The sequence below is a fragment of the Bufo bufo genome, chromosome 1, assembly GCF_905171765.1.
Source record: "Bufo bufo chromosome 1, aBufBuf1.1, whole genome shotgun sequence".
NCBI classification, from domain to species: domain Eukaryota; kingdom Metazoa; phylum Chordata; class Amphibia; order Anura; family Bufonidae; genus Bufo; species Bufo bufo.
The window spans coordinates 602,987,058-603,001,012 of record NC_053389.1 but is presented as its reverse complement, the minus strand read 5'-3'; the positions used below and the strand labels follow the sequence as shown (position 1 = coordinate 603,001,012).

Genomic DNA, 13,955 nt, shown 5'->3' with positions numbered 1-13,955 from the left:
AAAAAAAAAAAACACTCACCTTTTTACAGTGTCCCCTTTTCAATGCTGCAGTAGCTGTCCCCACCAGACTGCAAGTGATGATGTTTCGTACACTGCCATGACCGATTCCAGCCAGTGAATGGCATTGCCCTTGATGTCTGCACAAATGGCATGTGAACTGTGAAGCACATCGGCCACATGCCATTTGTGCACATATCACTGCTAAGACCACTGATTGGCTAGCAGCAGTCACGGGAGTGGACACGGAACGTTATCACTTCTGGTCCGGTGTGGTTTATGATTTTCCAAAAGCTACAGCTATTTAAAGAAAGACACATATCAAGAATCATTACCAATTATAATAATTTAATAAAATGTCTAAAGACCTATCAAACCAGTAAACCCTGCAGATACAGAAAGCAGTATAAGCGTCACGTGTCTGAAAGTTTGAAATGTTAAATTCTGCTGTGATCACATTGAAGGTTAACCAGACGATGTCTCCAGCAGCTACCACTGAAGGGTAAAGGGCTCAAGCACCTTGGTATTTGGTTCCAGTTGTATGTTCTGTCGGCCATTATTAATACAAATAATGATGGAACAGAAAACAGCAGGAGGCTCAGGTATTCAGATTCCCTTATAAGTCTTAAGGAAACAGAGGTGATGACGTGTTTGGGATTTTCAAAAATCCATCAGGAATTGGACCATGATGACCAGCACAGGACACCATGTCTTCTGTCCCAGAAACCTATCCTCTGTGGATGTTGCATCAAACAGTCTTTGGCGACTCTGTGCCCTCAGATACTTCCTCTTTATCAGATGTGTCCTCAGGCTTCTCCAGCTCAAAGTTCTGTAATGAAACAAAGAGAGAGGTTCCAATTATGAACATACGATACGATAACCTGTTCCAGTAAACATCTTTAACCGAAACAGGATGAGGCAGGAGAAAATGCCTCTTAAAAAAAAAAAATAATAATAATTAGGAAACAATGTCACTAGCTGTATATTTAACAAAAGAATAACACATTGCCTTATATATAGTTTACATGGAGTTCTAACATCTTTAACCCCTTCCGACTTCATGTCATACATGAATCTTATGGCGATAGTACAGACTCAGAAGCTTGTATGCACAGGATCACCACGAGTGCCAAGCAGTGATTGACAGCTGGGCACCTTTAATCCTTGCCTTTTTAACCCCTTATAGTCTGGGGTCAATAGAGAATGTGGCACCTAAGCAGTTAGAAAGAGGGCTCTATCCCTATCCCATCACCCCTCTCACCCATTACTGCAGGGTGCTGATGGGTTGTCATTGCAGCTCGAGGCCTAAGACTTCTTTCATGAAATATTTAACATCAGTATTTGTATTCCAAAACCACGAGTGGATCCAAAACACAGAAGAGGCACAACTCTTCCCATTATACTTTCTCTGTAGGCTCCTCTACTGATTTTGGCTTAGAGTACTTTCACACTAGCGGCACGGACCTCCGGCAGGTGAACAGCCTGTCGGATCCGTCCTGCCACTAGTGCACGCGTGCCCCCGGACTACCGCTCCGGCCCCATTGACTATAATGGGGGGAAGGGGACGGAGTTACGACGGCAGCGTACGCCGAGAGGCCGCCAGAATAAAAGTACGACATGTAGTACAGCCTGCCGGAGTCCCTTGCCGCTAGTGTGAAACTAGCCTTACAAATGCTGATGCAAAATACTGACCAAATTCTGACTGTGTGAAAGTGGTCTTACGATGGGTTACGGGTCTGCTAACCCATGTAGAGGTTGAATACTGACAAGCAGGCATAATTCGCTACCCATACATAAGTGTAATGTATTAGGTAAATGATCACATGTACAAGTCCTCTTCTGGGACTAAAAATACAGTTAAATTTTTTTTTAAAACAGTTTTTAATTGTAAAAAAAGTTAAAGATGCATTGTAACAATAAAAACAGGCTTTATTATGGAAATAAATACAAACAAAACTACACTATATCGGAATTGTCACTTCTGTAATGTCCTGAGCTATAAAGTTATCCTGTCATGCCTCACACGAAAAAGCAATCAAAAAGTCTTACTCTACAAAATGGTGACAATAAAAACTACAGCTCACAAATAAAACGATGATGGGTTTTAATGGTGAAACTAGCTAAGATGATGAGCAATATGTTAAAAATCAACAGATCGTAATAACAGCTAAAGGTTACAAACGTATGTCCAATCAATCATAAAGCGCACAGTACGTTCATACCTCCAACTCCCGCATTACTTCATCCAAAAAGTCTCTTGAGTTCTGCTTGTAAGATACAGCTAGTTTAATGGCATCTGCAAAAAGCTTTGTAGTAAAAAGGAAATAGTTTTGTTAGAAAGTAGTGTTTTATTTTTATTGGCTATGAATTCCAAAAAAAAAAAAATTGTAAGATAATGGATTCCTTTACACTGCGCCTCCCTTTAGAATCCACTCTTGCTATTGGCTAACCAATAGCAGGCGGGTGACGCTAGGGAGGCTCGTTCCTGTCGTGGCCTGCTATTGGCTGCTAATGTTTTCATCCACGCAACGGGGAGATGCAGCGGCGGACGTCAGGGTGCCGGGGAGCCAGGTAAGTACAACCTGTGTGAGGGGCCCGGGATTTTAGGGATTGGATAATCCGTTTAATGATAAGTTCTAAGAACTATACTAGAAAACATAAAATAGAACATGTGTGTAATACTTTACCTTTACTACGTTGGTGCCATCGGCAGCAGAAACAAAGTAAAATGGCAGGCTATGCTTCTTGGCAAAATTAAAACCTTTCTGTGTCATGCGGCGATCAGCTAGAATGAGGAGGGAAAAAAGACAGTATTGGTAATGAGCAGGAACCAGAACTAGAAGAGTATATATACTGAACAAAAATATTAACGCAACACTTTCGGTTTTGCTCCCATTTTGCATGAGCTGAACTGAAAGATCTGAAACATTTTCTACATACACAAAAGACCCATTACTCTCAAATATTGTTCACAAATCTGTCTAAATCTGTGTTAGTGAGCACTTCTTCTCCTTTGCCGAGATAATCCATCCCACCTCACAGGTGTGGCATATCAAGGTGCTGATTAGACAGCATGAATATTGCACAGGTGTGCCTTAGACTGCCCACAATAAAAGAGCACTCTGAAATGTGCACAATTTTGCCTTACTGGGGGGGGGGGGGGGGGGGTCAGAAAACCAGTCAGTATCTGGTGTTGCCACCATTTGCCTCACACAGTGCAACACATCTCCATCAGATAGAGTTGTTCACGTTGTTGATTGTGGCCTGTGAAATGTTGGTCCATTCCTCTTCAATAGCTGTGCGAAGTTGCAGAATATTGGCAGGACCTGGAACACGCTGTTGTATACGCCGATCCAGAGCATCCCAAACATGCTCAATGGGTGACATGTCCGGTGAGTATGCTGGCCATGCAAGACTGGGATGTTTTCAGCTTCCAGGAATTGTGTACAGATCCTTGCAATATGGGGCCGTGCATTATCATGCTGCAACATGACGTGATGGTCGTGGATGTATGGCACAACAATGGGCCTCAGGATGTGAGGCCGGTTGGATGTACCGCCAAATTCTCTGAAACGCCTTTGGAGACGGTATATGGTAGAGAAATGAACATTCATTGCACAGGCAACAGCTTTGGTAGACATTCCTGCAGTCAGCATGCCAACTGCACCATCCCTCAAACGTTGCGACATCTGTGGCATTGTGCTGTGTGATCAAACTGCACATTTCAGAGTGGCCTTTTATTGTGGGCAGTCTAAGGCACACCTGTGCAATATTCATGCTGTCTAATCAGCACCTTGATATGCCACACCTGTGAGGTGGGATGGATTATCTCGGCAAAGGAGAAGTGCTCACTAACACAGATTTAGACAGATTTGTGAACAATATTTGAGAGTAATGGGTCTTTTGTGTATGTAGAAAGTGTTTCAGATCTTTCAGTTCAGCTCATACAAAATGGGAGCAAAACCGAAAGTGTTGCGTTTATATTTTTGTTCAGTGTAGTTCAGTGCTTCTAAACCCACAGTACACGTGACATGCTGCAGGAGGTATAAGACAGCTCCAGAAAGAAAAAAAAAGAAAAAATCCTTTGCTGGTTGCTAGGGAACTGTAGCACATGAGCCCTTAAAGAGCTTCTGTGAGCAGAATCAACCATATTAATCAAGTAGTGTTGACCCTTCTGAGTAAAACGACCTCGTGTGTTCAAATCCGTGGCCCTGTTTTGGAGAAATTAGTTTTTGAGTCCATAAGCTAAGAAGGGCTTTAGTGCACCAAGAGGTTGGCCTAGCTCCTTGGAGCACCGTAGCTCCTCTGCTTTCCCCTTAGCCACACCCCCTCCCCTTGAGTGACAAGGCCAAGCATCCATTAGTCATAGGCCAACAAGTCCATGGATCTGAACAACAGAGGGGTCATTCCACTCAGCAGGATCATTGAGGTACAGTGCAAAATGCAGCCATCTTAAAGCTCTGAAATAATGGACTTCTGAGTGAGTTCTCCTCAGCTCCTAGTATAATCCAATCCTAGGGCCACACACAAGCATCCGAGTGTCCTTCACCTTCCACTCCAATTTATTCTTCTTGAAGTTGGATTGCCCCTAACCACTTCAGTACTAAAACCTCAAGCCTACCATTTTTCTGTCTCCAAGAGACAACAACCATTTTGAAAAGATACGCTTAAAGGGGGTTTCCCATGAAAGATAATGATGGCATATAGCTAGGACCGACCACTGCAACCTACGCTGATCCTGAGACTGAACGGGACAGCATTTCAGCCATCTCTTTCTACGATGGAAATATTTTTCTTTTATCACGGGACCCATCTGTCATGTTCTCTTAATCCCATATCCCCGGCAGCAAACCCCTCTTACTTCTTGAGCAAATTGGGAGCTAGGTTTTCTCTCTCTGACAACCCTAGGGTAATTAGAACAGTCTGATGGTATAATGATACGGATCTAATATAATATTAGGTTCCTACATAATGACACGGACGGTTCTACTGTTGTAACGGTTTTTGTCCTAGTACTTGAGTTCTTCCATTTGTATAATCCATAAACCATTTCCTCACCATCAATCTTGTTTGCCACAACAATACAGGGGATTTCGGGCCGGTACTCCCGCAGCTCCTGGTACCAGGTGGACAGGTTTTTATACGTAACTTTTCGCTGCACATCAAACACCTAAACAAGGGGGAAAAATATGTAACACATTTACCCGGCATAGGATGTAGTAGTAATTACATGTGTTTAGTGGGACAAAAGACTAAACTTCATCTCAAAATGGGATATTAGGAAATGACAAAAATGTACAAATAGACAAATACAGAATGTCAAACACTTATAGGGAATCTGTCACCGGCGACCTCCCCATGCAGCTGTTTGCATAGACACATAGCTGGGCCGTGGCTACACTGCAACTTTTTGGAGCACGACTGATTGATTTGAGCTATTGAACTGCAGCTGCAGTCCAGATGCATGCACTTAGTTAAATGCAATCTCACACACCTGCAGCTGTCACTCAATAGTTAAAAATCTGTCGTGCTACAAAAGTCGAGGTGTAGCAGAGGCCTACACTGTTTTTCTAAGGCTACTTTCACACTTGTGGCAGAGCATTCCGGCAGGCAGTTCCGTCGCCAGAACTGCCTTCCGGATCCGGCAATCCGGACGCAAACAGATGCATTTGTGAGACAGATCCGGATGCGGATCAGTATTAGCCCCTGGGATGGAACTCAATACCAGAAAAGAAAAACGCTAGTGGGAAAGTACCCTCAGTTGAGCCGACTATCCGTTCCCGAGTTATGACACTTTTTTTTAAATATGAAAATTAGGCCTTTGATGCAATGAGGGCGTCACTATTGCTCTTGTTGCACCCACATTCCGCTCATTTCTGCGGCCAGCCCCTCCCAGGCTGCTTTGATTGACAAAAACCAGCCAGTGCCAAAGCAGTGAGCGAGGGGAAGGGAGCCTCGGATCAACAAAAGAAAAGAGGGGTTTTAATCAGGTGAACCAAAGGTGACAGATTCCCTTTAAAGGGGTTTTCCAGACTTTTAATATTGATGACCTATCCAAAGGATAGGTCATCGATATCAGATTGATGGTGGTCAGACACCCGGGACCCCCGCCGATCAGCTGTATGGAGAGAAGACACATGCCGTGCGTACCATCTCCTGTCTCTCTTCCTGCTCACTGCTGCTATGTAGGCAGCGAGCAGGAAGAGACAAGAGACGCGTGTGCCTTCTCTTCATACAGCTGATCGGCGGGGGTCCTTTGGATAGGTCATCAATATTAAAAGCCTGGAAAACCCCTTTAAAGAGAGTGTCTGGTTTTATGATATTGATGATGTATCTTGAGGATAGGTCATCAATTACAGAAAGGTGGGGTTCGGACTTCCGGGACCCCCACTGATCAGCTGTTTGAAGGGGCAGTGGGCTTGCACAAGAGCTGTGCCCTCTCCAATGGTTCCTGCATGCTGTCTAGACTGCTGTACAGTGTAACTACAGCGGTTCATCCCTTTCACTTGAATGGGAAAGAAAGCTGTAGTTACACCTCTGCTACAATCTAGACAGGGTGCAAATAGAGTGAAGAGGACACAGCACCCGCACGAGCACTGCTGGCCCTTCAAACAGCTGATCGTCCGGGGTGTCGGGAGTCGAACCCCCACCAATCTAATATTGATGACCTATTCTGGGGCTAGATCTTCCATATCATGAAAACAGATAACCCCCTTAAGTGCACTCTCAATAATAATAGTAGAATAAATCAACTGTAAAATCAATCCTTTGCTATCCACTATCCATGTCATTTTGTTAAAAATCCTCTTCAGCATTTGTTTTAAATAATATACAGTATATGATTATGTAAAATCTAGACTGCAATCTGTATGGCTTCCATTATAGGTCTATTACAATTACAAGGTCACCAATGCTTTCCTACAGTCGTGATTTTTTATTTTTTTTATTCTATAAGCAAAAAGGGAGACTGGCTGCTGCGCCACTCAGAGGTTTTGACATTCAGAAGTCTTGAAAGGATGAGCAACAATTATTGGAGTCGGCCATAATGACCGTCACGCAGCTTTCCCAGAATAAGGTATGAATGGCGGTTCACTTCTGAGGTAAAGAAAGCCGTCTCTGTAGTGCCACTTACTGACGGTAGTCACGCCGCAAGACATGAAGAGGGCTATGTCACTTTGTGGCATCACATGCAATGTTGGGATGAGATCTGCTGGGACTGAGATACAGTCACGCAAACTCCAACACTGATGAACATTTGGTCACTTGCCGTCATAGACCAAAAAGCGTCTGACTGACTTGCCAGCAACCTTTCTCAGATTATTTTTTTTATTTACAGCCAAAGAGAGACTTGCTGTGCTACCCAACACAAGCAGTGCAGCCTCAACCCCTTGCATAAGCAGGGCTTTGAAGCATAACTTAGGATTCAGCCAAACCCAGCGTCTTCTCCAAAAGGACAAGGCGTCCTATTTGCAGACAGCCGTTTTGGGGTTCTTGCCCCTTGTCTGGACAGAGGCTTGCTGAGGGCCTATAATTTACACCCACAGCTGGGTGTAAATTAAAAACAGGAGAAAGGTTTTAACAGAACAAGGTGTACAATACAAAAAACACCTACCATGATACAAGCATGAGCTTTGTGGTAATATGAAGCATGCATGCTCTGGAATCTCTCTTGGCCAGCCGTATCCCAGAAATCTGAAACATACAAAAAATACTTCAGCAAAGTCAATCTATTGACAGCCCCATAGTCATCGGATGAGGTGCATGGTCGACCACCACACCTTCAAACTCCAGAGGTGAGGAGGGGATTTGGGACCTCCGTTATAGTGATTGGTGAGGCTCCCAGCCATCATAAATGTCTCACCAATCCTGTGGATATGTGATAAATGCTGTATAATGACAGGTGGGAATCCAAGTCCTAGATCAATAACTTGTGGAGGTTTAACCCATTCTCCGATGATTAGGCGTCACTTACCGACCAGGACCGTCTTGCCATCCACAGTTGTGGTATATTTGTAGAGCGTTAATGCAAAGGTTGACAGCTGCTGAGGACGACTGGAAGAGGTTAAGGCTACAAGACGGAAACATTGAGGAATATCTATTGGGGTAAATATTATGTGAATATCTACATACCGTATTTCTTTGGAATGTATTTATTTTCTTCCATCAGAAATATACTGTTGAATTAAACCATCTAAGCAATTCACTGCACCTTAGACTAAGTTCCTATAAGACGGACGGTTTGTGCAGAGGACTTTGCGCTGTGTCACCACTTCTACTGCACGTTTCAAATCTGCATAATGCCTAAGGTTACTTTCACACTAGCGTTTAAGTTTTCCGGTATTGATATCAGTCATAGGGGCTCAATTCATTGTCAATGGGGACAAAACTGAACTGAACGGAAGGGAATGCTCCAAAATGCATTCCGTCCCATTTAATTGCGTTCCCAGACCGGAGAGCAAACCGCAACATGTTGTATTTTGCTTTCCGTCCTGGGAAACTGATCAAGACGGATCCGGCATGACCCCAATGCAAGTCAATGGGGACGGATCCGTTTTCTCTGCCACAATAGAAAACGGATCCGTCCTCCATTGACTTTCAATGGAGTTCATGACGGATCCTTCTTGGGTATGTTACAGATAATACAACCGGATCCGTTCATAACGGATGCAGATGGTTGTATTATCAGTAACGGAAGCGTTTTTGCTGAACCCTGCCGGATCCAGCAAAAACGCCAGTGTGAAAGTAGCCTAAAATATGTGCAGAAAAAACTAAATCTCTGCATTGTATTGTACACCATGTGCAAACCTAAAGGGTTATTCTCATCTTGTAAAGTGATGCCATCAAGCTGGGGTATGCCATTACTTTATGATCTTCTGGGGGTCTGACCTTTGGAACCAGTCTGCCTAATGTCAAGTGAATTGGAAGCTGCAGTTCTCTGCATTGCTGGGTGGCCCGGAGTCCTCCTACACAGGAGAAACAAAGAAGGAGCCCAAATCAGCATGGCAGCCTCTTTATTATCAGCATCATTGAGGTTCCTCTCACTGATGATAAAGTGAGGACATATCCTAGCAATGGGAATAGCACTTTAATTGGGCCGTATATATGTATGTATTTGTCTAATTCGTTCCTCAACCTAGTGTTGACCATCTAGTATTTCCATATCTATGACACCCACTAGGGCTAGGTTCACATGTTTTTACATACAATAGACAGGTCTGGCATGGTCTACAGTCAACATATTATTGCAGGGCTGGCCAACCTGTGGCTCTCCAGCTGTTTCAAAACTACAACTCCCAGCATGCCCAGTCTGCATACAGCTATCAGCCTACAGCAGGACATGCTGGGAGTTGTAATTTTGAAACAGCTGGAGAGCCGCAGGTTGGCCAGCCCTGTATTATTTTATCTCACATTATATCATAAAAGATGTAGAGACATGGTTCAGAAAGGATACAATCCATCCATCAGGAAACGCTCCATCAACCTGCAACCAAAACATGGAGGTCAGATCCCAGGACAATGTGTAGCACCCATTAATAGGAGGCATCATCTTCATTCACATCTTTCAACGTGAAGACCATGCAATACTCCATATGCCAATGTTTCTCAATTCCAGCTTTTCACAACTTATCACTAATCCACAAGATAAGTCATAAGTGTCTGATGCCCCACTGATCACGTGAATGGGGGTCTCAAGTCTCCCTTTGCATATGTGCTTTTGCTGCTCCATTAAACCTCTATGGGATTGACCAAGTTAATCGACCCTCTTTATCAGTCCCATAGAGAATGGAGAGGCAGTGCACAACTGTCGCTGCATTCGCTCTCGCGATCAGGGGGGCATCAGACCTCTATCACTTATCTTGTGGATAGGTGATGAGTTGTGATTCTTGGACATCCCCTTTAAAGAGGTTCTCCATGCTTTCTTGTAACCTTTGGAAAAAAGACAGTTTAGTTGATACTTACCTGTCCCTCGCTCCGCCGCCGCTGCCCTCACACAGGTGTCGGACTCTTTAATTCAGGGTCCCCACAAGATGTCTTCCCTTCTCTTCTCTTCCTGTTCAGCTGGTTCACATGAGCGAGTCCATTGCGGGAATCACGCTCCGCGTGCGAGGGTGATCCTCCGCTCTGGACTTGCAGGAGCGCACGGCATTATCATGATTTATAATGCTATGTGTCTCTGCATGGCCTTTGTTCCACAGAATCCTAGTGACATAAAGCTGTCAGTATGATTCTGTAGAAATAAGGTCAAGCAGAGACACACAGCATTATAAATCATGATAATGCCGTGCGCTCCTGCAAGTCCAGAGCGGAGGATCACACACACACGGAGCGTGATTGCCGCAATGGACTTGCTCATGTGAAACAGCCCTTACAGTAATGCAGCTGAACAGGAAAGGAAAGAAGAGCCTGCAAGCTATGGGAGGGAAGGAGGCATCAGGGGGGGAAGGGGGATGAGTATGTACTAAGTAAACTGCACTTCTTCCAAAGCAAGGAATACTGTAGTCAAGACACTTGGTTATACAATGTTCTGTGTATACGGAGGAGAAAAGCAAAGAAAAGACTGTCTGTAAAGGTGATATTTCGATGCTATATTGTAAGATAGATCTTACAGCAGAATAGGTCCATGAGCAGCATTTATATTGGGCAGACTAGATGGGCCAAATGGTTCTTATCTGCCGACACATTCTATGTTTCTATGTTTCTATGAGTGGTCCAGGATTACATCTGGGAGGTGGATGTACAATATGCCAGTCTAAACCAGTTCTCCTATAGCTGGAACCATTCTCCCAAACACACATTCTCATGACACAGGACCGAGTCATTCCTATATTTATCTATTGTGATATAGAATTTCATCTCAAAGGGGTTTTCCAGGCTCTTCATACGGATGACCTATGTTGAGGTTGACCAGGAACTAAGGGTCTGACACCCGGGACCCCCATGATCAGCTGTTCCCTGTAGCCTCTGGAACTAGCACCATGATTGGAGCAGGAGGCGCACCGCTGTTCATAGTGTAGTGGCAGCGCTAGGTTACTGCCGCTCTACAGTGAGCGCTTGGCTGCAGTAACCCGGCACGGCACTATGAACGGCGCAGCGCTTCCTGCTCCAATCATGGTGCTAGTTCCAGCACTGAAGGCTGTAGGGAACAGCTGATAATGGGGGTGCAGGTGTCAGACCCTCAGCTCCTAGTCAACCTCAAGATAGGTCATCAGTATGAAGAGCCCCTTTAAGTTGCCACTCACTTGGATTTTCCAACTGCACTGTCCCCAAGACAGATGATCTTGACATTTTCCTCTGCGTCATACTTCTTCTGGTCAACCTCGGTGACTCCCGGTTCATCTCCTGCCATAGCGACGCCTCAAACTTTCCACGCAGCCAACTAAAATCCGCACATGACTATACAGAAGCAGAGTTCACCGTCCCGATGGCTTCTCCTGTAGAGAAAAGCAGGATTTCAGGTAAGAGATCACATCTTACAAATCATCAGAGGACAACATTACCCCACATGTGGTTCTTGACAACCCCTAATTAGTGTTGAGCAAACTTCTGTTTTAAGTTCGGCGTCTAAAGTTCGGCTTCCGGTTAGCGGAGAATCCCGATATGGATTCCGAATTCCGTTGTGGTCCGTGGTAGCGGAATCAATAATGGCCGATTATTGATTCCGCTACCACGGACCACAACGGAATTCGGAATCCATATCGGGATTCTCCGCTAACCGGAAGCCGAACTTTAGACGCCAAACTTAAAACAGAAGTTTGCTCAACACTACCCCTAACCAAAGTACTGCCTGACTCCCAGGCCAGGTCACCGCGAGAGCAACTTCATAGCCCCCCGCAATGCAGAACCTCCCATTATCAGAGTGGGCATCAGAATGAGATCAAGCAGTGCTGGCATCATGAGCACCATTCAGGCAGGAACCTGCATCGGGACATTTGGCTGTATTCTCTCCCTGGTATAATGATGCCCCAGGGGGTCTGCACTAAGGATTACACATGAATGTGAAGTAGGAAACAGCAAGGGCGCCTAGTCCACATTCTACACAGAGCCACCATTAGAATTTCTCATATGTGGATCCTACATCCATCCCGGCGCCACTGACCTCAATCCGCTTCCCTCTGCTTAGCAACGGATGCTCCTGTCGCACGACTATTAGCACTCCACGCATGCGCGCTTGTCTGCTTCACGCCTTCTTATTTTTGTATTTTCTAGAGGTAAAAGACTGCTCGCACTGTCAATAGGACGAGAGTCTTCTATTCTCTGTGGTTATCTACATGCAGACGACCAGTAGCGAAGTCAGTAATGATTACTGCCATTGAATGTGGGCGCCAACAAAATGGCGTCTGTTGTCTGCAGCGCAGACCTCTAGGTGAAGCGGAGCGCTCGTACTTCAGCCGCGCATTTGTGGCGCTCTAGTCAAAGGGGGCTGGACGTAGTGTGAGGCGGTGTCTTGTGTTACCATAGAGAAGCCGGCCGGCGGCGCTGTCACAGGTGAGGAGTTGACTTCAAGGGCAATACACAATGTCCATCCCTGTGCGGCTCACGTGGAATGACAAGACACAATTTGTGTCCCCACAATAAAGGTGGAGCCTTGAAGCCTTATATAACCACGTGATGCACGAAGCTCTTAAAGTGCATGTGACCAGCTATCATGAGTACATCTTCACCATGTAAAGTGGACATTAAGAAAGAGGTTGTCCCCCTGATGGGGCGGACTGGCCATAGACCCTACAGGGAAATTTCTTGGCAGGCCGCCTGAGCCCTCGTCACGTCTGCCAGCCAGGTCCATAACCATCGGATGCTCTCAGCATTAATTAATGTCTCAGTATCAGGTACTCACGTACCTGCCACAGGTGTCCTCCTGAATTCAGCTGTATTGCTGTCCTCAGGAAGGTGATATGCGGAAGTTAAAGGGGTTGTCTCGTCATAGACAATCGATATGCCCCATTGTCTTTTAGGTGCTGAGACCCGCACTTATATCGAGAACGGAGCCCCGCAAGGTGGTGGCTGGAGGACTCCAGTCCGGCCACCACCCAAGCCGGCTCCCCATAGATGTGAATGGGAGCGGCTCCCATTCATGTCTATGGGGCCGACGGAAATAACCGAGCAGCCTAAACGCCACGTCACATGTGCCAACTGCTGCACAGCCGTCACACTGCCAACCAATGCCCACAGCCCAAAGCAGCAGGGATGCATTAATTACTAATGAATGAAGTGGTAACTCATTGCAGTTTGTTAAGGGCCACACAGTTTGGGTAGGTTCACACGAGGGGTTTTGTCTGCAACAAAATCCATTGATTATCCCCCTGCAAAAACTGCTGCGGTTTCTGCCGAGGGTTTTCATTTCTCATCCATATCATTGGGGGACACAGGCTTGACCTTGGGTATAGCTGCTGCCACTATGAGGCGGACACTAAGCACCAAAGTGTGAGCTCCTCCCTTCAGCTATACCCTTCCTACAGGGACTAAGCTAAATCCGTTTTAGCTTAGTGTCTGTAGGAGGCAGTCCTCCCTGCGTTGCACGTCTGCTGATTTTTTATTTTTAAACTTTTTTTGTAGCGGGAGTTTCAGGCAGTCCTTAAAACTGCCTGCACTCCCACCCAGGAGATGGGAGACCAGGGGGTCCCCCAAACCCCCTGCTCCTTCACGTTCTCCAGAAGCAAAGGAGGACCAGAGGTTCCTACAAAGCCTCTGTTTCCTGCAAGCATTTGGATCACCACAGCCGTCCACCACAAGTCCTCTCTGTTCCAGTGTAGGCTCCCTCCCCAAGGGAGGGACCACCGAAGGTGGTGATCCGGCTGAAGGCAGGGGGGCAGAAGATGCCGGACAGGTGAGTATATTTAAAAAAAAATAATGGCCCCAAAGTGCTCCCCCTTCCATTACTCTCACCTCCCCAAGTTCCTGGTCCCCACGAGGATGGGCCCCTCCAGGAGGTCTCGGGGGGCTATGCAGGGTGCTGTCGC

At 45.7% G+C, this 13,955-nt stretch overlaps 2 protein-coding genes across 2 annotated transcripts in view; one reads left to right on the top strand and one right to left on the bottom strand.

Moving 5' to 3' along the window:
- Window positions 1–337: 337 nt before the first annotated feature.
- Window positions 338–12,185, bottom strand: RABL2B (RAB, member of RAS oncogene family like 2B). The gene is made up of 9 exons (XM_040413563.1): window positions 12,095–12,185; window positions 11,238–11,429; window positions 9,449–9,478; window positions 7,970–8,049; window positions 7,610–7,689; window positions 5,056–5,167; window positions 2,685–2,782; window positions 2,220–2,303; window positions 338–826 (listed from the first exon to the last, which is right to left on the bottom strand). The coding sequence occupies exons 2-9, from the start codon at window positions 11,342–11,344 to the stop codon at window positions 746–748; spliced, it is 672 nt and encodes a 223-aa protein (XP_040269497.1). The 5' UTR covers window positions 11,345–11,429; window positions 12,095–12,185; the 3' UTR covers window positions 338–745.
- A 203-nt stretch (window positions 12,186–12,388) lies between these two features.
- The window catches only part of NME6 (NME/NM23 nucleoside diphosphate kinase 6), a 46,461-nt gene continuing 44,894 nt past the window's right edge, over window positions 12,389–13,955 (top strand). The window contains exon 1 of the mRNA XM_040413562.1: window positions 12,389–12,483. The gene's annotated coding sequence lies outside the window, so the exon portion shown is untranslated. The remainder of the gene's footprint in view (window positions 12,484–13,955) is intronic.